The 23,668-nt window shown below is 51.5% G+C and overlaps 3 protein-coding genes across 10 annotated transcripts; 1 reads left to right on the top strand and 2 right to left on the bottom strand.

Moving 5' to 3' along the window:
- Positions 1–904: 904 nt before the first annotated feature.
- On the bottom strand, positions 905–2,583 carry SIT1 (signaling threshold regulating transmembrane adaptor 1). 2 transcript variants are annotated; one of them, XM_025852795.2, is made up of 5 exons: positions 2,398–2,583; positions 2,148–2,283; positions 2,006–2,064; positions 1,821–1,882; positions 905–1,733 (listed from the first exon to the last, which is right to left on the bottom strand). In XM_025852795.2, exons 1-5 carry the CDS (start codon positions 2,435–2,437, stop codon positions 1,500–1,502), a joined length of 531 nt encoding a protein of 176 aa, XP_025708580.1. In that variant the 5' UTR covers positions 2,438–2,583; the 3' UTR covers positions 905–1,499. The 2 variants fall into 2 exon arrangements, with proteins under 2 accessions (XP_025708580.1, XP_073737475.1); XM_073881374.1 differs by having other exon boundaries at positions 2,148–2,583.
- A 3,140-nt stretch (positions 2,584–5,723) lies between these two features.
- On the top strand, positions 5,724–23,561 carry CA9 (carbonic anhydrase 9). 6 transcript variants are annotated; one of them, XM_073881371.1, is made up of 16 exons: positions 5,724–5,894; positions 5,984–6,135; positions 7,472–7,532; positions 7,625–7,715; positions 7,813–7,925; positions 17,672–18,046; positions 18,839–18,868; positions 19,344–19,514; positions 19,691–19,833; positions 19,911–20,003; positions 21,051–21,117; positions 21,938–22,146; positions 22,353–22,497; positions 22,646–22,672; positions 23,066–23,165; positions 23,323–23,561. In XM_073881371.1, the coding sequence occupies exons 1-16, from the start codon at positions 5,789–5,791 to the stop codon at positions 23,387–23,389; spliced, it is 1,950 nt and encodes a 649-aa protein (XP_073737472.1). In that variant the 5' UTR covers positions 5,724–5,788; the 3' UTR covers positions 23,390–23,561. The 6 variants fall into 6 exon arrangements, with proteins under 6 accessions (XP_073737472.1, XP_073737471.1, XP_025708569.1 ...); XM_073881370.1 differs by having other exon boundaries at positions 5,725–5,894; positions 7,469–7,532; XM_025852784.2 differs by having other exon boundaries at positions 5,726–5,894; positions 7,469–7,532; positions 21,989–22,146.
- ARHGEF39 (Rho guanine nucleotide exchange factor 39) lies at positions 8,250–12,128 on the bottom strand. Of its 2 annotated transcripts, none has more exons than XM_025852793.2 (9): positions 11,927–12,128; positions 11,634–11,728; positions 11,248–11,368; positions 10,877–10,995; positions 10,196–10,266; positions 9,824–9,952; positions 9,416–9,645; positions 9,077–9,165; positions 8,250–8,901 (listed from the first exon to the last, which is right to left on the bottom strand). In XM_025852793.2, the coding sequence occupies exons 1-9, from the start codon at positions 12,062–12,064 to the stop codon at positions 8,886–8,888; spliced, it is 1,008 nt and encodes a 335-aa protein (XP_025708578.1). In that variant the 5' UTR covers positions 12,065–12,128; the 3' UTR covers positions 8,250–8,885. The 2 variants fall into 2 exon arrangements, with proteins under 2 accessions (XP_025708578.1, XP_025708579.1); XM_025852794.2 differs by having other exon boundaries at positions 8,250–8,898.
- Positions 23,562–23,668: the final 107 nt, after the last annotated feature.

The following is a 23,668-nucleotide window of genomic DNA, read 5'->3' as shown; positions in this document are numbered from 1 at the left end:
GGGGGCGCCGCGGGCTTAGTCTTGAGCAGGCGGAGACCGGGAGAGCGGGTGTGAGGGGGGCTGTAAGGCCTGCGATGGTGGTGTTTGAGGCTGCAGTTTCCGTCTCGTCCCAGTGGGTTGGCGGGACCCAAACCCCTTCTCTTACAGAGTCTGGCTCTCACGTCCCCCAGGCCGGGGACACATTGAGCGGTCTTCAGACTAGCAGTCCTCAGAAACCCACATCCCGCTGCCAGTGGTTCCCCGCATCCGGTGCCAGCCCCCAAAGCCACCTTCCCTCCCACACAGCCTCAGCTGCCTGTTCTTTACCGCGACCGGCGCCTCTGCTGGGGGAGGCCCAGGCTGAGGTCCACGGAGGCAGATCTAGCACTTGGGTTAATCTGTGTGTGTGCAGAGGGTCCGCCTTATTGGGACCACCAGGTAGGGCTCAGGAGCACGGCTCCCTACTGTGGTTTTCTCTGGGACTGTGAGTGGGAAGGAGAGATGTTTGGAAGTAGAAGCCTGGTTTCCACTATCTTCTGGCCCTGAAACCTCAGAAAGGTCTGTTAAGCCAGACTTGCCTCTACAGAAGCCGTAGGGGGAGGTGGCGTAGACTTGAGGCAGCACAGTCCTAGAGGCCATGGGGAGAGTAGGTCAGGGGCTGGTGAGCTTGCAGGCTCCAGGTGATGGGAGTGGGGTGGCTCTGAGTGCAAATTCTGACGATGTTCTAGCAGCAGCAAGTACAGCTTGAGCTCGGCTCCAGCCCCCACCCCTAGCACCCACCCTGGCAGTGTTGATGCCACAGACGCTCTTGGTCCATCTTCCTCTGCGAGACGCTCCCAGAAGTGCTCTGTGCAGGGAGCAAAGCTCACACTCCTACCATGTAGAGCCCATTGCAGGTCTGAAGCCCTCTAGATAAAAATCTAAACACTTTCTGAGAAGTTTTATTTGAAAACTTGGGGACATAACAGAGCAGGATGTAGACTGGTATTCTCCAGCCAGGGTTCTCAGATAAGAAGCCAGGCTTGGGTTCCTCAGGTCGCTGGGTTCCAGGATCCCTCCAGACTGTGGGCTCCCAAGGCGTATACCCACCCTTCTCCTCTCAGGCTCTTACCCCCTCCACCACTGCTCACTTCCTGTATCTGAGGGGACACCGAAGGGGCAGACTTTAAGGGAGCTGGAGCAGAGAGGATCTGGTTAAAATCCACAAGGAGGAGGAAGTGAGAAACTGGGGAGCTTGGGGCCTTAGAGGAAAAGATAGGAAAGAGAGAGCGAGATGGAATGGGGGCCACTGCCTTTGTTTCCTCCATCCCCAAGAAACTGGGGACCTACTTGTTCCCCTGAGATGTCTCCCTCACGGCTTAGAGGGGAAGTTTGGGAAACATGACCTCCTGTGACTGGACCTTGGCTACCTGTCTTTGGGGGGTGGTTGGGAAACAGTCATGCCAGGGCAGGGTAGCAGTAACCCCTGCAGCAGAGGAGGCTGGGGGCGATGCTTGTCCCACTCTGCCAGCCCTTCCATCTCAGCTGGGTGCAGGCTGGCTGTTGGCGTAGGCCTGGTCTGGGAAGGAAGCCCGCGTCCTGCGGGTCTGGGCACACACTGAGGCGTACAGCTCCGGCTCAGGGCCCGAGGCCTGGGGTTTTGGCTCAGAATCCAGCACCACCTCTGAGTACTTGATGGGGGTTCCGGGGCTGGGGATATGGCCCTGAGAAGGCCGCAACTGCAGGCTGGTATAGCACATCACTTTCTCTGCAGCCTGGAGATTCAAGGCTGTTAGAAGTTCACTGGACCCTTGGAAAAGCCCCCACTTCCTTCCCTCCCCTCTTAGCCCCAACTGACTCACCGAGACGGGGCGTCTAGGAGTCGGATCTTGCTGGTCTGGCCCTGGTTCTTGAGCCAGCCGACCTGGGAGAGGGAACAGTTGTAATCTGGTCACTTCTTGTTCTTCCTCCTGCAATCCCTCATCCCACCCCCACCCACCAGGGACGTGCGTGGCCTCGGTGCCCCTCCCCTCTGCCAGCCGCCTACCAGTCTGAAGATAAGGCAGGTTCCCATATAGGGGGACCTCTTCCACAGATTCTCCAGAGCTGCAAGACAGAGATGAGGGGATGAGGGGACTTCTTGGTAACGGGGAGCTCTTGATCACCTACCTCTGCTGTCCCCCACTCACCGTCCCTGTCCCGGACGGCTCCTGCTCTGGCTGCTAGCCCATCGGAACAAGTGCGCAGCCACTGAGATGAGAAGCAGCAGCATTACAGCCCCTAGGAGGGCCCATAGTCCCCAGGCCTGGGTCACGGTGGGGATTCCTGTGGATGCCAGCGGACGGAGGGTGTTACTGCCCAGCCCAACCCTCCAGGTCCTAGCAGGTGGGACATGGGGCCATGTGACCCCTCCCCCTGCCCCTGCCCCGCCCAGCTCACCAGGCACTAGCAGTTCTGTGCTGTTGTCACCTCTGCTCATGACTGCTGACCTGGGAGCTGAGCCTGCAAGCCTTGCGCTGAGGGGTCAGCCTGGTTTATGGCCTGATAGCTGCTGCAGGCCCCTTTACTCTCACCCCTCCCTGGGCCTGGCCCCCACAGCTCAGCATCCCCAATACTGCTGGTGGCAGAGTCACTGGTTTCCGGGGAGGAAGGGGGAGGGGAGGGATGAGTGAAAGAACAAAGACACCGCCCTGTGCCTGCACCTGCGCCACCCAGCATCTCCCACGCTTCCCCCCCCCCCCCCCCCCCCCCCCCGCCATGGCCCTATACCTTCTTCGGCCAGAGAAGAGAGAAGCAGGCCTGAGGTTACTGTGCCAGTGTGCAGGTGAGCCCATGAAGACAGGAGACAAGTAGCATGAGGCAGGACCAACAAGACAAGGAAGCTAGGCCTCAGGACAGATTCCCTTCTGCCACAGGGTGTCTGCCTTTTCTCTCCAACTCTGAGACCCATGAGAGAGAATGTGTTCCTCACTGAGCATGCTAAAAAGAGGAATGAGAAGGGGAGGCCTCCAGGTACCTACAATCCCACCATACTCTAAGACTGACTGTAGGGGATAAGATGACCATTGTCATTCTTATTATTACTGATAATAGTTTAGGGGCTAGTGGAAACTTAGAGTCCTCCCTCCCGACCCACTTCATCGAAACTGTCCCTAAGAACTGTCAATCTCAAAAGTTAGTTGAATTAAAGAAACTTCTACCCCAGTATATCCTCGGAAGCTGAGCCGTGTCTTCGCCCTTGTTCACTTCAGGGAGTGGAGTACCTGTCCTGCCCAGATACAGCCCAACCACATGGACTGCTTTTGATGTGGAAGAAGGATTTCAAGTTCCTTAGACCAGAGGTCAGTGATATGTCTGGCAATAGTGGGCCCAAATTCCCTAAAGGCTACAATGAGTTGAGGGCCATTTATCATATTATACCTGGCCTGAACCACTTGTTTATGTTGACTGTGCCAACTGGCTTAGGGTCAAGGTTTGGACTACACTGCTCTGTAACCAGGCTGTCTCTAGATAGTTAGACTACAGTAACTCCCTTGAGTGTGGGTCTCTCCTCCCTGCCCTGCCCCCTCCATTTCTGGAAGAACAGAAGATACACTCCTAGTTCATTCATTTATTTAGCACGCATATACCTCATTCATTTGTCACCTGTGCTGATCGCTTGGTTATGTGCCAAGCTTTGGAGATAAAGATGTGAGTGGGAAATGGTTTCTTTCCTCAAAGGGCTCTTGATCTAATTAGGAAGACGACCCAATGTATCCCAGACAATTAAAAGGCAGCATGAAACACAAGGAAACTCTGCAGGTCTGCCTGAGGTCTTGGCAGTGAAAGGAAGGGCTGGGGGTTGGGGTGGGGGGGTGATATGTGGTAACTGATAGGGAGACAGACAGAAAAGCTTTGCAATCCCTGACTTGCCTTTTACGTGATGAACTTACTTAACCGTCCTGAACCTTTGTTTCCTCATTATTTTTTTATTTTTTATTTTTTTAAATATTTATTTGAGAGAGAGAGAGAGTACGAGTAAGGGGAGGGGCAGAGGGAGAGGGAGAAGCAGACTCCCCGCTGAGCATGGAACCCACCGGAGACTCATTCTTTAAAAGAGCTTAATTAGGGGTGCCTGGGTGGCTCAGTCAGTAAAATGTCTGCCTTCAGCTCAACTCATGATCATGGTCCTGGGATCCAGCCCCCCCCCCCCCCCCCCCCCCCCCTTCCGAACATGGGAGTCAGCTTCTCACTGCCCTCCCCACTGCTTGTGCTCTGTCTCAAACAAATAAGTAAAATCTTTAAAAAAAACGAGCTTAATTATATTTACCTGTTGGGTTGTATTTCATTCAACAAGGATTCGTTGAGTGCCTGCTAGAGCCAGATGCCGTGCTAAGCTGTAGGAATAAAATGATAAAGAAATATGGCCCCTGCTCTCCTGCAATTTACAGTCTAGCGGTATTTTCTTTTTATAATTAATTTTAATGGATTGACTGATTTTTAATTAACTGATTTTAAAGAACCAAAATGGATTTTTCCAGTTTTATTGAAGATATAACTAACACATGATGGTGATTTAAATAAAGAAAGTACAATAGCTGCACTCATGAATAAATTCGAAGTTAAGGGTTCTGAATGAAGGAAATACACCTGAGATCTGAAGGGTGTGTAGACATTAACTGTACAGAAAGGAAATAGCAGTGGAAGGTTCCGAAGAGAGTTATAATTTCAAGTGCCTGGCTCGGAGCACCTGATCAAGTTAAAATCACTAGGAGGTAGGCATGGTTCTAAGCACTTTACTTGGATTATCCCACTTAATCATCATAACAACTCTGTGAGGCACATATATGTATTATCATTATCTTCATTCCTCAGAGTGGAAACTGAGGCACAGAGAGAAATTAAGAACTTGCCCGAAGTCATTTAGCTTTCGAGTAGTGGAGGCAGGATTCTAGGCCGGGCAATCAGTCCATAGTCTACTGTGTGCCATGCTACACAATGAATGGTGATATTAGAAGCATTTGCCAATTGGAGAGGGTGGGGAAGAGGAGGCCCTTGTAGGAAGAGGGAACTGCAAAAAAAAAAAAAAAAAAAAAAAGACATAAAGTGTGTTAAGTCATAAGAGGGAATAGTTCAGGGGTGAATTATCCCACTTACGGACGTGGAAGCACATGGCCCAACAGGAACCAGGCACAATAGTCACATCTGTAAAAGTCTGTCGCGCTGAGAATAAGCCCCGTGTGGTTGATGCGCTCAGGCGCACTGCCTGCGTAACTAGAAATACTGACGGATGACGCCCCCGCCAACACGCCGCTCAGCTTAACCCGCCACAGGTGGGGTCGCTTCTTGGCGGACGTTCTTGTGTGAAGCAGGGAAAGTCAACGTGCACACGCACGCGGCACTCTCTGCCCCTGGTCCGGGGACTTTCCCCTAGGCACGAATAAGGAACCAGTCCCTCGTTTGTAGCCTAGGAAACAGGCCTTCAGCGCGAGCTACGTTCAGACCTTCCCCCCTCCAGCCTTTTAACGTTGGCCAAAGTACTCATTTTTTGATTAGGGTGAATAGGTTGCTAGCATAAGAAATAAAATCCATTTTCCAGCATAATCTTAAAAGATTGTTGGCTTCTAGAAACTTCTGGCTAATAGAATTCTAAATAGATGAGAAATTAATTCATTTAGCAAAGTTGGGCCAAAGTCCTATGCTAATAAGACTGCCCCGCCCACACACTAAAAATGGGCGTGACCTCTCCGCGCGACCCGGAGCGGGACCCACGCACCGCCCCGCTTGCGCATGCGCACTGGGGCTCCCGGCTAACCCTGGTGCCGGCGGGGCCTTCATTCTGTGGTCGGCGATGGCGGGCTCGGTCTCGCTTGCGGGTTTGCTGGGGTTGCTACTTGTGTCTGCACTGCCCGGGGTCCTCGGAGACCGCCCCAGCCCCGACCTCCGGGCACACCCAGGTATCAGCGAGGGCTGCTGGAGGGAGGCTAGGACTGCCCACGGGTCTCAGGCCCCAGTTCTACTGACCCACCTCTGCCGTCTTTCGCAGGGGACCCCACCCAGATCGGCCCTGAGGCCACCGAACCCCGGCGTCGGCCGCCGCCCAAGGACCAGCGCGAGCGGGCCCGGGCGGGAGCTCTGCCTTTGGGGGCGCTGTACACTGCAGCTGTCGTGGCTTTTGTGCTGTACAAGTGTTTGCAGGTGCGGGGCGACCGGGGGTGGGGATGCTCCGGGCCTGAATCTCCCATGGGGGCGCTGTGGTACCATGAAAAGACACTTCTTTCCGTCAGTCTGTAAAACGAAAACTGTAGTTCCTTAGCTTTCCAACACTAGGGGGGTTATTTTGAGCATCCAGCGAGGTAGCAGATGTAAAGGGCGCTTGGTAAATTGTAAATAAATAATAACCACCACATTTAATTCTCCCAACAGTCCAATGAAGAGATTAAGTCATTTGCTCAAAGTCACGCAGAGCTAGTTGAAACTGGTATGGCTGGAATTTGAACCCAGCAAGTAAGTGTCCATACTATAAAAGTGTGGCTCCTGGTAAAATTCCAATCTTGGCACAAAGCGTTGACTGCCGTAGCCACAATATCCAAGGCACCTGTCTCATGTTCTTAGAGAGGAGGCCCTGAAATGTAAACTGACAGTCCATTTTAGTGTATGGAAATGGTTGAGATGGAAAGTAATACTTCCCACGGCTCTATCTTCAAACCTGGCCCGATTACTTATTTGCATTGGGAAGCAGAGAGCTGAACAAGTTTGGAGATGGTATGAAATTAAAAGGGATAGCTAATCATAATTCCAAATAGATAGGTTAGGATGAGGGACTGAATTTAATGATGAAATTTAAAGAGAGTCGATAATAAATTCTATTTGTGGACCCAAGTACTATCTGGAAGAAACAGAACTTAGCAGCAGTTTATTAGTTGAATAATAAAGTTCAGTCGTGTGATGTGACAACCCATTTCCCCAATCAATGCTAGGAACAAGGTATTGCACCTCATCTTCTGATCAGAACACCCCTGGAGAATTTTATTCTCTTCAGGGCACTGCTTTTAAGAACACTACATGCCCAGTAGAGCAACCAGGGAAAACCATGTCAGATGAGCACTGACTGAATAAAATTGGGGATATTAAACCAGATAAGACATGGGGAAGGGGAGGTGGGCAAGGACCATTGTCTTCAAATTCCTGAGCAGCTATCGTGTTGAAAAGACATGATTTTGGAAGGCAACATGGAAAGAAGATACATGAAGGAAAAATTTTGGTTTGGTATATGAACTAACAACCAGAGCGTTCTCAAACTGGAGAGAGCTGCTCATTCCTGGGAGTTTTATTAGACTGAATGACCACGTGTGGGGGCATACTGACAGGTTGCTTCACGTCCTGGGTAGGGAGCTAGGCTAGATGTGATTCTCTGAAGTGAAAACTCCATAGCTTTCTCGACTTCAAATTATCCTCCTCTCACTGGCTTTGGAGACACAGGTGATGGAGAAGCTTGTTGCTGCAGGCTAGCCCTCTCTTTCTTCTGTAGCAGGGGAAAGATGAGGCTGCAGTTCTCCAAGAAGAGGCAGGCAAGAAGGAATCACTGCAGTCAGGTGGGTTTTGCACAAGTCTGTGTTTGGTAGGGGATTAGGGGACAGTAGAAGGTATGAATAACCATTGCTCTCCTTTTCTCCCTTACTCCCAGAGCAACAGCTGGCCCAGTTGGCACAACAGCTGGCCCAGACAGAGCAACACCTGAACAATCTGATGGCCCAACTGGACCCCCTTTTTGAGCGGTAAGAAGAGCAATGGCCCTGTGGCCAGGGGAGCTCTGTGATAGGTGGAAGAGGTGGGGACAGAGATCAGCTAGCCTCTGAGTGGGTATTTCTACAGTGTGACTACCCTAGCTGGAGCCCAGCAAGAGCTTCTGAATATGAAGCTTCAGACCATCCACCAGCTGTTACAAGACAGCAAGCCAAACAGGGATGTGGACATTCCAGAACCAGGTAAAGGGTTGGGCGGTGAGAGTCTGGTGGAGGTAGAGACAGTCTCTGAGGTAGGAATATGCCTGATCTTTCCCCTCACAGAGGCCAGCATACCCTTTCCTGAGGACTTATGTATAGAGGAGGAGGAGGAGGCTGGTGACAGTCAGGCCTGGGAGGAGCCCTTAAGCTGGAGCACAGAGACAAGAACCCTAGCTACTCCCTGGGAAGTGGAGCAGGGGCTAAGGAGAAGATGCAGCAAGGCTGTGGGAAGGGCCGCAGTCACAGCCCCCGCCGGCAAGGAGAAATGACAGCTGAAGGTTTACTAAAACAAAGTCTGTTCTTGTGACTGGATACTCCTGTGTGCTTTTTCCATTCCAGCTGGTCCTACACACACCCATACTAGGTGCCCAAGAGCAACTAAGCCTTCTTGAAAAGGTTCCCTTATTAGGATAAAAAGAGGCCAACTTCCAGTGTGAGAGCTGAGAGATAGAGGGAGCTCCAGCTCTTTTCCTTGTATTCCTGAGGCCACCATCATGCCAGCCTCCAGGGCACAAAAACCTTTCTTTCTCATATTGCAGAGCTGAGACAGGAAGGCCTTTCCAAAAAGGTTAAGAAAAAAAAAAACTTTACTGAAATCCAGTGGGAAAATAAATTATAGAAACTGCATACAACATAAAAACATCCACATTTACAAAGCTGCAGTCTTGATAACCAAGCAGCCAGAGACCCAGCACTGAGGTTATCAGTCCTGAATCCCCTCATCTACGTTGGAGGGGCTGGTTCAGCAGAGCTTCAGCTGGGCTGGACTTGGTTTCCTGATTCTTAAGGGCTGGCACGGCTTGGTCCCAAGCAAACCTGAAACGACCCTTCTCAAACCATGAAGTGTTCTGTGTTTTGTTTAGTTAGTACTGAAGATTTCTCTGTACTGCTGACTTTGACCTATCCCTCAAGTATCCTGGGTTCTGGAATTTTAAGATTCTTCTAGTTCTTCTGGCTGCTGTGGAGAGAAGACGGTTCAGGCACTGGCCTGAGCACTCTATTCAGACAAAATCACCCAAGGCATTGGGGGTGGGATGGCCCAGCAGGTGTAAGACGTGAGATAGGATTAGAATTGCTCATTCCTAGCCCACGGGCCTCATCACAGCAGTCTTCTGAGCGAAGGCACATCTTACCTGATGGCCAGAGTCAAACTGTGGTGCCAGCGCAACAGCTCCTCCTGGTCTGTGCACATAAGCAGTAGCTTCTCATGGGGAAAGGACAGCTAGGGAGAAATCACCTCTTAGCGCATGGCTCAGAAAGGCCCAGGCTAAAGCTGAAGGCCTTGCTATTTCCATGGAGGTAATTCAGGGCTGAGGTGAAAACTAGGGATGAACCCCAAGCCCCCACTATCTCAATGCAGGTGGCTTAGTTCCTCAGAAGGGGGCCCAGGCCAAGGAGATAAATAGTACATAGGCATTTGAAGTCTGTTTTGAGCCTCTCCTACCTAACTAGGGCTCCCGCCCATAACTTACACTGAGCAGTCCACCACAAGGGCCTCCTGAGTGACCAAAGACCCTGTGGAGTTGACACTGGGCCATGGGGTAGAGGGCACGGCAGGCAAAGGTGCCACTCTGCAGCAGGTGCAGTGGGGGTCGAGGTTTGGCCATGAGGAGTACATCGGAGAAGAGGAAGAACATTCGGGGCCGAGGCTTCCCATGGGGAGGCACTACCAATAACCAGCCCTGGCGTAGGAACCAGCGACCTGGGGGGTGGGAGAGCTGTTATTCTGGTGCAGCTCCACGACCATGATCCATGGGAGCAGAAGGAAGGGGAGGCTAAGGAAATAGGGCATATGTGCTGGCAGTACAGAAAAAGGAGGGTCAGAAAAGGGTAGTTTGAGGATTGGGGGGCGGGGGGGAGAAGGGGAGTGTTCAGACTACCTGAGGTAAGCCCCTTTGCCTGGCGGCCACTGAGCAAACCCTGAACACGCCGGAGGTGCTGGTCATTCTTCTGTTTCTGACCAATGCTGTGGACTCTCTGGGCGGTCTCACTTATCAGCCGGGCAGCCCCTGGAAAACACCCCCCACCCTACTCCCAGTAGAGCTTTGACTTTGGGTGACTGACGGTGGGGAAAGGCTATTCTGGAGGGGACTGGGGTGAGGGTCTAACCTCTTGGAGAGTAGGCAGGGCAACAGGCACATTGTGTACATGTCAATGGAAGACAGGGACATACCAGACATTGTTGGTCAGAACCAGAAAGGGATACAGGAGAGGCAGCCTCTTGCCTGTGTTTCAGAGGAGCAAGAACATACGTGTGAGCTGTTGGTGGTCAGAGCTGTTGGGACCTGTGTTTTCAGCCAAAGCCATGACAAGATTCTCATACCTGGAATTAAGACAGCTGGGAGTCCATGAGGGGAAGTAGAGCTGGGCAGAATTCCTTCTGCCTGACATACAGATCGCTCCTGACACACACTTCAGTTGCAAGGCCAGGAAAGATCTGCTTCTGATGATTGCATCCCCCTCTTTCATCTGGGACTCAGAACCTGGGCTCTTACCACATGGCCCTCTTCCATCCCACACTGAGGAGTCAGGAGCAGATTGACCATAATTTGGGAGTCTAGATCCCAAAATGAAAATTAATCCACCCAAGGAGGATGTTAGAGATAACCTGACTGTATCCTCTTAACAGCCCCAGGAACAGAAGTCTAAGGTAGGCAAACCTCTCATCTCAACAAACTTCCAGATACCTTGCTTGTCACTAGCTCTATTACAGGCCCCCTCACTTCAATGCAGAGTTCCACATTCCTAGCTAAGGGGCTGAGGCTGCAGACTCCAGCTACTCCAGTGGGTTCACACTCTTGCAAGAGGTTTTTAGGAGCAGTTTGTCCCAGGAGAGGCAATGGGAAAGAAGCCATAAACCCCACAGAGCTGACAGCAGCAATCATACAGACTCAGAAAAGAGAAGTTGGCTGAGTCCAGGTGAGTTTACTCACTGCTGGAGCCTCTGCAGAGGCAGAGGGAGCAGATCCTGAAGATGAAGGCTTCCAAACTCAGGGCGGCCTTCCTGAAGTCGCACAAACCTCCGGAAACGTTTGTTTTTCTTTAGTTGCTCCTGGAGGGATGAGGAAAGGGTTGGCAGCAGGGAGAGAAGCCACTCCTTAAGATTGTATTCATCTGTGTACACACCCCCAGCCCTCTATAAGCCGTGTGCTACTGAGAGAAGCCCTACAGTGAACCTAGGACAGATGGGGACACCCATGGGGCTCTATAAATGTAGGAACAGTATGAATGAAGTTTGGAGCTCCAGAGGAAGAGGCAGTGTATGGGGCAAGAGGGGAAGGACTTGAGATTATCTTCGGGTTACCTGCAGGGTGGTCCGGGACCTCTCTGCGTTGGCAGCAAATTGAGTGTAGAGCTCCAGGTGGGGGCAGAAGCTTTCCAGCCCCTGCCCCCAGTGCCCTCCTTCGAGGTAGGGAAGCAGCTCTCTGCGTGGGTGAGGACAGTAAAAGAGCAGTCCAACAACTACCAAGCACCACCTCATTGAATTCTCATAACCTTGCCCTGGAGGTAGAGGTATTACCCCATTTTACAGATGGAAGGTGGGGCATGGCAAGGCACTGGGCCAAGAGCACAGGTGAGGTAATTGGCAGACTCCGTATATGAACCTGGGTCTCCCCCCACTCCAAGCTTCGTGCACTGCCAGAGGCCAGGGCCTTCCCTCTTCTCTTTCCCCACGCCCCTTCTACTCACTGGCTGGCGCCGTATATGAGTTCCCAGGGCCCAAAGAGGGCCTGGCGCTCTGCTGGTCGCAGGGTGCCCGTGGCTCTCAGAATCCCCACGAAATACTGCGGAAGAATACCGGTATATAGTCTGCAGGAAGAGGAGGCTAATGCCAAGCCGCCGCTAGAAACCGTAGAATTCCTGAGGTCCCTACATGCAGAAGGACAGCCCAAGACCCAACACACTCGGGGTCACCGACCTCGCTGAGACCCTCCCATACCCTGGGCTCCCCGCCCCATAAGGGAGGGCGCGCGCGGCCGCACCGTGGCCACCAGCCCCAGCTGTTCCTGGTAGCGCCGCTCGGTCTCCAGCAGCTCCCGGGCAGTGCAGGCGCGTTTCCGCTCCCAACGGGCACGCTGCTCTTGCACCGGGCACCGTCCGCTGGCGCCCGACCTCTCCATGCCGGGCTGAGGGGTCGGTCCTTCCGGCCGCAGCCCGCCGGAGATTCAAATCCCAACCGCTCCGGGGGCGGGGCCGGGGAGAGGAGCGCGCCCCCTGGCGCCGGGAGGCTGCACGCGGGACGGAGTATGCGCGGCGGCCTGCCGACCCGCTTCGAGTCTCTGCCGTTACGGCCTTGCCCTACCGCCAGGGCGGCGCTGCAGGTGCGAGAAGCCCGCTAAAGCAGCGCCGAGTGGGGCAGGTGGGTGGCCCTCCTCTGGAGTGGCGCTAAATTGGGGCGGCATTGTGGACCTTGAGTCAGGAGATTTGGGTGTGCAGACACCAGCGGGGCCTCAGTGTCCTATCTGTAAAATTAGGAAGGGGGCAATAATTACCGTACATATTCTGTCCTGGGTCTGTGCCCGACTCTGGGGCCCAGTCGTCCCCAGTGCTTTCACTACTAGGAAACCTTACCGGTCACACGGTTTGAAATATTTTGGCCCTTGGACAAAAGTTTTAGGTTTTGGGCTTCTGGGTGGCTCAGTTGGTTAAGCGACTGCCTTCAGCTCAGGCGATCCTGGAGTCTGGGGATCGAGTCCCACAACGGGCTCCCTGCTGAGCAGGGAGTCTGCCTCTCCCTCTGACCCTACCCCCTCTCATGCGCTCTCTCTCTTTCATCCTCTCTCTCAAATAAATAAATAAAATTATTTAAAAAATAAAAATAAAAAAGTTTTAGGTTTTAAGTTACTAACTCGTTTTCTCCTTTCATACTGATCCAAAACCTGACAGCCCATTAGCTCCTGGTCGGTAAACGTTAGTAACTAACGTGATGGTCAGAATTGCTGTAATTCTGGCCAAAGGCTAAAGCTTGGAGTTGATTAGTCTGTGCTACCTAGTCAAAGATAAAATGGACCAGATTTTCCTTACTTCGTTAGGTCTTTGAAAGATTGACAGTAGCCCTGGAGGGTAAATTGGCAGTGCCATTTTGCCAGGATGTATAAGAAGTCTTTTTTTTTTTAAGATTTTACTTATTTATTCATGAGAGACAGAGGGAGAGAGAGAGAAGTAGAGGGAGAAACAGGCTCCCAAGGAGCAGGGAGCCTGATGCGGGACTCGATCCCAGGACCCTGGGATCACGACCTGAGCCGAAGGCAGACGCTTAGCCATCTGAGCCACCCAGGTACCCCTGTATAAAAAGTCTTAAGGGTGCCTGGGTGGCTCAGTCGTTAAGCATCTGCCTTCAGCTCAGGTCATGGTCCCAGGGTCCTGGGATCAAGCCCCACATCAGGCTCCTTGCTCAGCGGGAAGCCTGCTTTTCCTTCTCCCACTCCCCCTGCTTGTGTTCCCTCTCTTGCTGTGTCTCTCTGTCAAATAAATAAAATCTTAAAAAAAAAAGTCTTAAAATGTGCTTACTCTTATGACCTAGCAATTCCATTTTTAGAAATGCATCCTAGAGAACCAGATATGTGGACAAAAATATATATGCCAGAATGGGTGGTACAGTGTTGTTTGTAACAATAGAAAACCGGAAGCCATCTAAATGTCCAGTGGTAGAGAACTGACTAGGGGGAAAAAAAAGAGAATTGACTAGGAAAATTATGACACAACTATTTGAAGGAATAATACAAAAGCATTAAAAATGTAAAAAACCTATCAATATGGAAAAACAGTATATTGCCAAAACCAAAAAAAGGCAGGCTAACAAAGCTGTTTGTACAATATGATCCCATATACGTAGAGCATACATAGGACTGGAAGTAGTCAAGAGGTAGTTGCGGTTGTTATCTCTGGGTGATGGGATTGAAGTTAATGCACTCCACAAATATTTTTTTAAGCACCTAATCTGTGCTAGGCACTGGATCGCTGAGGTTAAAGGGGTGAATGGAACAAATAGGGTGATTTTTAAAATTCCCTATGTTTTTCTCATTTTGCCAAGTTTTCTGCTTGAGCATGTATGCATTACTTTTTATTTTTATTCATTTTTTTAAAGATTTTATTTATTTATTTGACAGAGAGAGAGCACAAGTAGGGGGAGCTGCAGGCAGAGGGAGAGCGAGAAGCAGGGGAGCCTGATGCAGGGCTTGATCCCAGGACCCTGGGATCATGACCTGAGCCAAAGGCAGACGCTTGAACTACTGAGCCACCCAGGCGCCCCACATGCGTTACTTTTTAACTAGGAAAAAAATACTATTAAAGACCAAAATGTTAAGAAACCTTCAGACCCTGCATTCCTACCACTGTGGACTCCTAGGAATTTGGAACCCAAGACAAGAACCAGAGTACTGTTAGGGTTCTGAGGTCCCCTTTAGCTCACTGACATTCTAAGAATTCTAAGGAGAAATGCTGGACTTAGATCAGGGAAAAACAACTTGAAGGGTTGGATGGCGGGAAAGAGAAAGTTTTGGGTCAGACTGTACCTTGGACTTGGGTTGTAAGGAAACTGGTGATACCATATAGGTGAGGACTGGTTACACTCTCTCAAGTGAATGTGGGGCAGTCCACACTAAGAATTCATGGTTAAGGGGACAGATAATCCCATGTAGTCAGTATCACTATGAGTCTCTTCTGCAGCCGTGGAATGAGCAGAAACATGGCCCTACATGTCTGAAGACACAGACCCTAACCACCAAAGACTTGGCCATAAATACCACAGAGAGGCCATGCATCAGGCAGGGAGTGACCCAGTCAGTTGGGCCTGAGTACACCGTGTCCCAACCTGGGAAAGCTCCCTGAATAAGACTCTGGGAGCTCAAACCTGTTTTAGAGTTTGGCAGTCTCCCAGCTGCAAAGGCATGATCCAGGGTCAGAGTCTATACTCCCCACCCAGACCAGAAACACAGTCACACACAGAAACAGAGCGCTTAAGAAAGAGCACCAGGAGAATGGCGTTTGGAAAATTAAAAGGCTGAAACAGAGAGAGACCTGCTCATAGACACAGATCTAGGCTCTGAAATACTGACTAAAAGCAGCTGAGACGGCAGGGAGACGTGTGGACATATAGAGTGCTTCGGAGAAGTGTACCAGGGAATCCTGACAGGGACCTAAATGGGAAAACAATGGAAAGAAGAACATTTGGAAACAGGGAAAATGAAGTAAAGCTGGGATGGGTCTTGGAGAAAGATCTCCACACATACAGACTCCAGGCTCTAGTTAGCATGGTGCTTCTGTCTTCTGTGCTTTCTATGAACTCTTCCACCTCAACTAGATTCATCTTACCACATTCTGTCTTGTCCAGGTCCATCCAATTCAGATACTACCATGTGCCCTCCATGTGTTAGTGTCTAACCAAGGTTCTGACATCACAGCTGACCCAGACAATAAGCTGACCTTCCACATTGCACACTGGATCAGATTTCCATGGATGGCTCTTAATTTGGCCCCAGAGATAGCAACCCAGATTGTTAGGCTGACTGCCTCCTTGGAGGACAGCAACTGTTCAGCTCTGTGAAAATTTTGGTATACAGTGTGACAGTCTGACAAGGCAGATAATTTGGGGTACTGTAAAAATGTGACATCATGCTCTTGGAACAGTTGTGGTTTGACAAACACAAGTCATCCACTGAGCTCCCTGAGGGCAGGGAAGGCATCTTAGTCAATGTGGTTTTTCTCAAGTCCTGGCAAGGTGGTCTGCAGAGAGAAAAATGCTCAATAATGGTTGGTGAATAAAAGACTTAATTAAATAATGGACCCTGCCCTTATGGAACTTAAGGCTATTAGATGATAAAATGTCATAAGTCACCATAATATAAGTTGGATGGTGGGCAAGGTTATTAGCAAGGGCAGGCAAAGAACTGTGATGGTTCAGAGGCATCAGAAATCTCTTCCTGTGGCAGAAAGTGGAAGAGGTGGCCTTTGAGCTGAGTCTTGAACCACAGAAGGGATTTAGACAGGACAGAGAGTAAAACTAACAGGGTAGTGGGTACGCAATTACTGATTCATGACAGTGGCTGGCTGGGGCGTTCAAGTGGGGTCCTTGGGCCTCTGCTATGCCAGGCATTACCTCTTTAGATAAGAGATCAGTAGAGTCCCCAGAGAGGAGGGAGGTAGCCGGAGCACCCTGAAGCTAGGAACTATTTCTCAACAGGATTAGAAATATTTCAACAAATTTCTCTTAGCCATACAACCGTACTGGTGCATATCTACTGAATGTTAGCCCCAGATAGGAACTTCCTGAGATGGCCTTATTCTCTTTTGGTTTGTTGGAGCCATAGGGACCTTACTAGAATGTGAGCTACAGAACAGTAGAGGCAGGTCTCTAGTTCAATGCTGCATCCCTAGGGCTTAGAATGGTACCTGGAGGATTAGAGGAGGCTCAATAAATGTTTCTCAAATGAATAGGCATACTGGGAACCCCAGGTCCATTCTTGGGGTCCTTTCACTCTTCATCTCCTTGCACGTGCTCTCCCCCTCAAATCCATGCTCCACACCAGCCCTCATTACAACCTAGTATGACAATTGGACTCTGTCATTCTCCTGCACAAGATATTTGATGCCTTTCCTTTGCACAAAATACCATTCTCCCCATTGTTTTTAGCAATTGAATTGCTACTTCTTCAAAAGTCCTGATCAGATTTTGTCTACTTCTGTATTACTTTCTGAGGCAGAACTCATCTCTCTCCACTGAATATTGTGATAGTGTTTGCCCTCACTCACTAGACAGTGTGAGCTCCTTAGGACAGGGACTGTGTCTTATTCATTTCTGTACCTTTAGTCCGTAGCCCAGTGCTGGACATTGTAGATGCTAAATAAATATTTGTTAAATATAAGAGTGAGTGGTATTCCCAGCAGTGAGAACTAGATGAACAAAGGTGACCAAAGGTCTGGGGGGAAAATGAATAGTTTAATTTGGCTGGAGTATGGGGGAGAATAGTAGGAGATAAAATGGAAAGGTTTCTTGGGTCAGATTTTGAAGGGCTTGAAAGTCAGCTGCAGGAAGAAGATGGGCAGATGGAAGCCAATGAAGGTTTTTGAGCAGAGGTGTAATATGATGAAAAATAAATTTAGTTTAAAGCCATCACAGTCCCTCTCTTACACATACTCAGTTTTTCATTTATACTCAGATTCACCTCCCACCTACCTCTCTGTCCAGCCACTCCCAGGCTTCCCCAACAGCTTGTCCTACCCCTGTATCTGCTCCCTGGCTAGGCCAGGGATATATCCATGGGCTGCTTCCCCTCTCAGCCAGGGGCTGTGGGGCCCCCAACTCCCTGTCTTTCTCCTTCTCTTCCTGGGGCTGGGAAGCAGGCCAGGGTTAGCTGAGGCTGGCTGGTGAGCAGCTGGGCGGTGCCAGGGAGAGCCTGTGTAGTGCCAGGTGGTGCCTTGGGTTCCAGGCTGAGCCTGTGACCCCGATAACCTCCTGCGTGTGCACATACCTGCCCCTCACACCACCCCCATCCAGGCTTTGGTATCGGGGAAGGGGCACAGGGTCAGGCAGACCCACGGGACTTTGGCTCCATCTCTACAAAAGGGCCCTCTGTGAGTCAGCCTGCTCCCCTCCAGGCTTGCTCCTCCCCCACCCAGCTCCTGTTTCCGATGCACGTACAGCCCGTACACACCGTGTCTGGGACACCCCGCAGTCAGCCGCATGGCTCCCCTGTGCCCCAGTCCCTGGCTCCCTCTGTCGATCCCAGCCCCTTCTCCAGGCCCTGCTGTGCAGCTGCTGCTGGTACTGCAGCTCCTGGTGCCTGCCCATCCCCAGAGCCTGTCCCGGATGCAGGGGTCGGCCGGGCTGGGAGGAGATTCATCTGGGGAAGATGATCAGCTGGATGAGGAAAACCTACCCAGTGAAGAGGACCCACCAGGAGAGGAGGGCCCACCTGGAGAGGAGGACCCACCTGGAGGGGAGGACCCACCTGGAGAGGAGGACCCACCTGGAGGGGAGGACCCATCTGGAATGAAGACTGAACCAGGAAAAGAGGACTCTCTGAAGTTAGAGGATCTGCCTACTGTTGAGGCACCCAGGGACCCCCCAGGCTCCCAGAATAATGCCCACAGGCACAACAAAGGTAAGTGGTCATCAGCCCTCCAAATCTAGCCTCCAGGAGGTTTGTCCTCCCCTCACTAAACCCCAGCCCCGGCAGGGATTTATTCAGAGAAGAAAAGGAGCCTGTACTCTGACAGTAGCCTTTCCCATCCCCAGGGAAGCTCTTTCCCATCAGAGCCCGAAGGGGATGAATGGGGAGACAAAAAAGCACAGACGGAGAGAGGTGAGCAGGAAGAGATGAGAAAGCAAAGAGGAGGTTGGAGAGGAGAAAGAGATGTGGAAAGAAGACATAGTATGGTGGAGAGAAGTAAGACTATGAGGGAGGAAAAGAGGAAAGATGGCGGGGGGGGTAGCCAAGGAAGAGCCAGAAGGGCTTGTAGAGATCACCTCTTCAGTCTACAGATGAAGAAACTGAGGCCTAGGAAGAAGGAATAGCAAGTAGGGGAACCTGAGAGTTTGACTCAGAAACCAGGAACCTTGGGAAGGGAGTTGGAGACAGGAGAAAGGGAAGAGGGTGTATTGATTTGGGCCTGGGGACTGAGGCCCCCACCCACTTTACAGACTGAGATAGCAGTTGCAAACTGATTATCTCTGGGGCCAGTAGGAGCTTTGGTCTACCAAGCCACGGTGTTATGTTTGGTTGCAATCTGTTGTGCTTTATACCTGGCCACGTTAGGCATTTCGGTTACCTGCTATGCCCCTGTAAGGTATCTGAGTTGGAGAACCCCTGCTAGTGAGGGGGACCCACCTCTTTCTGGCTGCTGGGGAGGGACTAGGCTTAAAGATCGGCTTTTCATCCTTCTCATTGATGCAGGGGATGACCACGGTCATTGGCGCTATGGAGGTGAGCCACCCACGCCCTGCACACCCACCCTGGTCACCCTGCTCTGCTGATGTGAGCCCCCAGCCCTCCTGAACTCTGCTCCTGGGCGTCCCACCCACTGCATCCTTGTCTGCCAGTCCCCAATTCCGCCGGCTCCCTGTCTCTGTCCACAACCCTGATTTCTATTTCCCGCCCTATGCCTTCTCACTCCACCCCCTCACTTTTTCTTTTCTTTTCTTTTTTTTTTAAAGATTTATTTATTTATTTATTTGACAGAGACACAGCGAGAGAGGGAACACAAGCAGGGGGAGTGGGAGAGGGAGAGGCAGGCTTCCCGCCGAACAGGGAGCCCGATGCGGGGCTCGATCATGACCTGAGCGAAAGGCAGACGCTTAAGGACTGAGCCGCCCAGGCGCCCCCCCTCACTTTTTCTACCCCGCTTTCCGAACTGTTCCTGATCTTGTCACCAGACTTCCTGTCCTCACTCTCACTCCAGGCGACCCGCCCTGGCCCCAGGTGTCCCCAGCTTGCGCAGGCCGCTTCCAGTCGCCAGTAGATATCCGCCCAGAGCTCGCCGTATTTTGTCCGGCCCTGCAACCCCTGGAACTCCTGGGCTTTGAGCTCCCGGCACTCCCAGAGCTGCGCCTGCGCAACAATGGCCACACGGGTGAGGCGGGGGGCGGGGGGGGAGTGGTCTCGCGGCGGAGCCTCAGGAGGGGGCGGAGACTATCTGGGGCTGGGCCGGGGTCTAGTGCCGAGGGCCGGCCAGGCGTGTGCTTGGGAGTTAGCCTGGCCCTCCCGGGTAGGTTGGCCCTGCGGGCTCAGCTGCCTCTTCCCTCTCAGTGCAGCTGATTCTGCCTCCGGGGCTGGAGATGGCCCTGGGCCCCGGGCAGGAGTACCGGGCCCTGCAGTTGCATCTGCACTGGGGGGCTGCGGGTCGCCCGGGCTCGGAGCACACGGTTGACGGCCGCCGTTTCCCAGCCGAGGTGAGCGCATAGCGGAGAGGCGAAGGGGGGCGCTGGGCCGGTTGTCTTGGCCACTTCTACCCTCTGTTTCTCTCCAGATCCATGTGGTTCACATCAGCACTGCATTTGCCAAAGTTGATGAGGCCTTGGGACGCCCGGGGGGGCTGGCCGTGTTGGCCGCCTTTCTGCAGGTACCGGCCCTGGACACCCCTATACCCTGCTTCCCCACGCCCCAGGGCTCAGGGTAGTTTGACCCCAGATACCCCATCCTGGCACACGCAAGCTGGCACCTGGTAGTCCGCATTCACTCATTAATTCATTCAACACCCCCTGTAGGCCAGGCACTGAGCCGCACAAAGGATTCCGAAACCGTGGCTCCGCCCACAGCCGGTGGAGGAGGCTGACTTGAAAGACAAAAAGGCACAGACATAGTAAAAGAGGTGGTCAGAGAAAACTTCACAGAGGTCAAACTTGACGCCTTCAGTAGTGGGAAAGAAAAGGAGACGTTCCATGCAGAGCCAACAGTGTATGTGGACTAAGAATATGACCCACTCAGGGAATGGCAGGTGGAATGGAGGGGAGAAGAGTAATTTCTTGAATACTCCTATAACCTGTACTTTCCATTTTGCGAAATGCAATAAAGTCTAGAGAAATATTTAGTGACCTCTTTGGACCTGTAACAAACAGGGCTACCTACACAGTGATTAGAAGAGGCTAGTAAAATGGAGGGATGGTGAGATACCTTTTAGGTTCAGTCACTGCTTGACTCCTTAACGCCAGCCTCACAGCACAAAGTTCAGAGCAGTGCCTCTGAGATAGCATGTCCTTGCTCCCAAAATCAAACACATCAATTCTTAAGGTGAATGTAGAGGAAACGTGAATACAAGGTTATTATGGTTTTCTGTGGGGAGACCATGAGTGTGTATGTGGAGGTAGGATCAGTGAGACTGGAAAAGATAGTAGAACCCAGGTCACTGAGGGCCTCCTATCCTAGGAGAGTGGCCCACCTTCCTCCTTCTCCAATTTACCCTTGAAAACCAGCCCACCAAGCAGGTTAGGTTCGTTTGCAAAATAAAAGTAAATTGAGTAGTAATACACAGATTTTGTGTTCTCCCAGCATTCTCAGAGCTGAGAAAGGGGGGGAGGGGAGGTATGGGAAGGCCACCTCACCTTCAGGCCTCCAGCCACGCATGGCCTTAGATACCTGTAAGAACCTGTCTTGTACTGTCATTTCCCAGGAGGGCTCAGAAGAAAACAGTGCCTATGAGCAGTTGCTGTCACATTTGGAAGAAATCACTGAGGAAGGTCAGTTTGTTGGTTTGGCCACTACCCTCAATACCCTTGTTCATAAAGAACTCTCCTTGGGGAGCCTCAGGTGTGATGGAGATGGGCTCCCTCCCAAATGCAGGGAACCAATGTGTGAACTAACTATCATCTTGACAATAATTATAAAGCTGAGCAGAGGCCCACAGGCTTTATGGCTAAAAACCAAAACAAACAGATGAAAACCTCATCCCATCCCCCCAAAAAACCCAAACCCCACAAAACCCCAAATCAAACAAAAACCAAAAGAAGATACAAAAAAAGACCAAAAAAACCAAAAAACAAAAAACAAAAAAAAAAGTTTGGAACTTCAGAGGTTGAGTCCAGGGAGCTAAAATTTTTCTGAAAACTGTCTATTTCTCCTTCATAAAGCATCAACTATTTTAAATTTGTACTTTTGTTGGAAATCTTTCCCTTCTCAGCCACTCTGAGTAATTTTAAACCTCACTACCAGAACTTACATTTTACTAAACTAGAGGGAACTGTGTTTGTGTCTGTTCTTTATGGTTTCAAATGTTTATATTGATTTACAAGTTATTCAGCTCATTTTCCCTTTTGATTCATTTTGGGTTTAAATCTGTAGTCCAGCATGTTATCATAGAATGCAAAGTAAGAGCGAAGACTCAGAGGGAGGACCTTGGGAGCACTTCTTTCACTCTGTGAGGCCTCACAGCCCTTTACCTTCTTCTGAGTTAGGTCTTGTGCTGAGTTATGGGAAGGGACACACTTAGCGAAGACGTGGTCTCAGGAAGCTGCACCAGCTTGGCTTCTGGGAGGTGAAACTTATCCCTGTACTCCAAAGCTTTGGAGGGAAGCAATCCAGGTGGGATTCCAGCACAGGTCCTCTCTACAGACTCGGAGACTTGGGTCCCAGGACTGGATGTATCTGCACTGCTGCCTGCTGACCTCAGCCGCTACTTCCGCTATGAGGGGTCTCTAACCACACCCCCCTGTGCCCAGGGGGTCATCTGGACTGTGTTCAACCAGACAGTGAGGCTGAGCGCTAAGCAGGTGGGGCTGGGGCATGATGGTGACATAGGGGATGTGGAGGAAAGGGGTGTAAGGATGAGATCAAGGTGGATAAAGAGATGAAGCGGCCAAATGGGGGAAGCAGAGGACATAGCGGGTGAAGCCCTGAGGTGCTGGCTGTGAGTAGGCCTGTGACCCTTTCATTTTCTTGTCACGAGCCCACCCCCACTGTCTCCTGACCTCCCTAGCTCCACACCCTGTCTGGCTCCCTGTGGGGACCTGATGACTCTCGGCTACAGCTGAACTTCCGAGCCACGCAGCCTTTGAATGGGCGAATGATCGAGGCCTCCTTCCCCACTGAAGTGGAGAGCAGCCCCAGGACTGTTGAGCCAGGTGCGGCTTTCTGGTGCCCCATATTGCTGTGTGAGCCGCCCCTTCCCCTCCGCCACAGGTCCCTCTCCCTCCCATGTGTCTTCATTGGTGCCTGTGTCTGTCACTGGTATCACCGGCCCTGGTCCTAATTTGTCCTTTTCCTCTTCAGTCCACCTGAATTCCTGCCTTGCTGCTGGTGAGTCTGTGCCCCATCTCTGGCTCCTGACCCTGTGGCATTGTTCAGCCTCAGGGGCGAGGACCACCTCTACCCCCTCTCCTTTTCTGCAGAACAGACCTCCCACCCCAATAAGATAGTCAGATCAAGGGGGAGGGTGTTCCCCTGCCCCCAGGGCAAAAGTTGATCAGAATGAAGCTCCAGAGATCTCCTAGCATCCCCCTTCCCAAACAACCTCTTTTAGGTAAGAAAAGAGGTGCTCATCTTACTCCTCCTTGGGTATCCACCCCCATCCCTTTGCTGGCCTCTTCTGGATTCTGACACTGAAGGCAGCTGGAGAACTGGGGGGCAGGGCTGGGGATCCGCTGCAGGCGGCCGAGGGAATCCTGCAGACCGCTCGTCACTCTGAGGCAGCCTCTCCTCTCCCTCCAGGTGACATCCTGGCCCTGGTTTTCGGCCTCCTCTTTGCAGCCACCAGCACCGCCTTCCTTGTGCAAATGAGAAGGCAGCAAAGGTATACCTGCCCGCTTCCCACTTCCCGCCGCCCCTTCCTCAGCCACAGGCCCAACCTCCCTGGACGGGTCCAGAACAGCTTCAGGAACACTGCATGCAAACGAGCTCATCTGGAGGGGGAGTTTTCTGATTGGGCTTTTGTGTTTGGTGTCGTGTAGACTCCGAAGTGGGACCAAAGGCAATGTTAGCTACCACCCAGCAGAGGTCACCGAGACGGTTGCCTAGAGGCCCTGGACCTTGGGAGAATGTGCAGAGAAGCCAGCCCGAAGAATCTGAGGGCGAGCTGGAGATTTTGTCCTGTCCTTACCCTTTATAACCACTTCCTTTTTTAGGTCCAAATATTTTTTTAAATAAATGTTTCTAATAAAATATATGGAAGGCAGCTTTGTTCCCCAAATCAGGAGGATGGTGTATTTATTTCCTATTGCTGCCTTTAACAAATCACCACAAACTTAATGGTAATGCAAATTTATCCTCTTAGGGTTCTGGCGGTCAGAAGTCCAA

Source organism: Callorhinus ursinus, unplaced genomic scaffold (assembly GCF_003265705.2).
Source record: "Callorhinus ursinus isolate GAN/ISIS: 27379988/994484 unplaced genomic scaffold, GSC_fseal_2.0 scaffold42, whole genome shotgun sequence".
NCBI classification, from domain to species: domain Eukaryota; kingdom Metazoa; phylum Chordata; class Mammalia; order Carnivora; family Otariidae; genus Callorhinus; species Callorhinus ursinus.
This window is presented reverse-complemented; position numbering and strand designations above follow the sequence as displayed.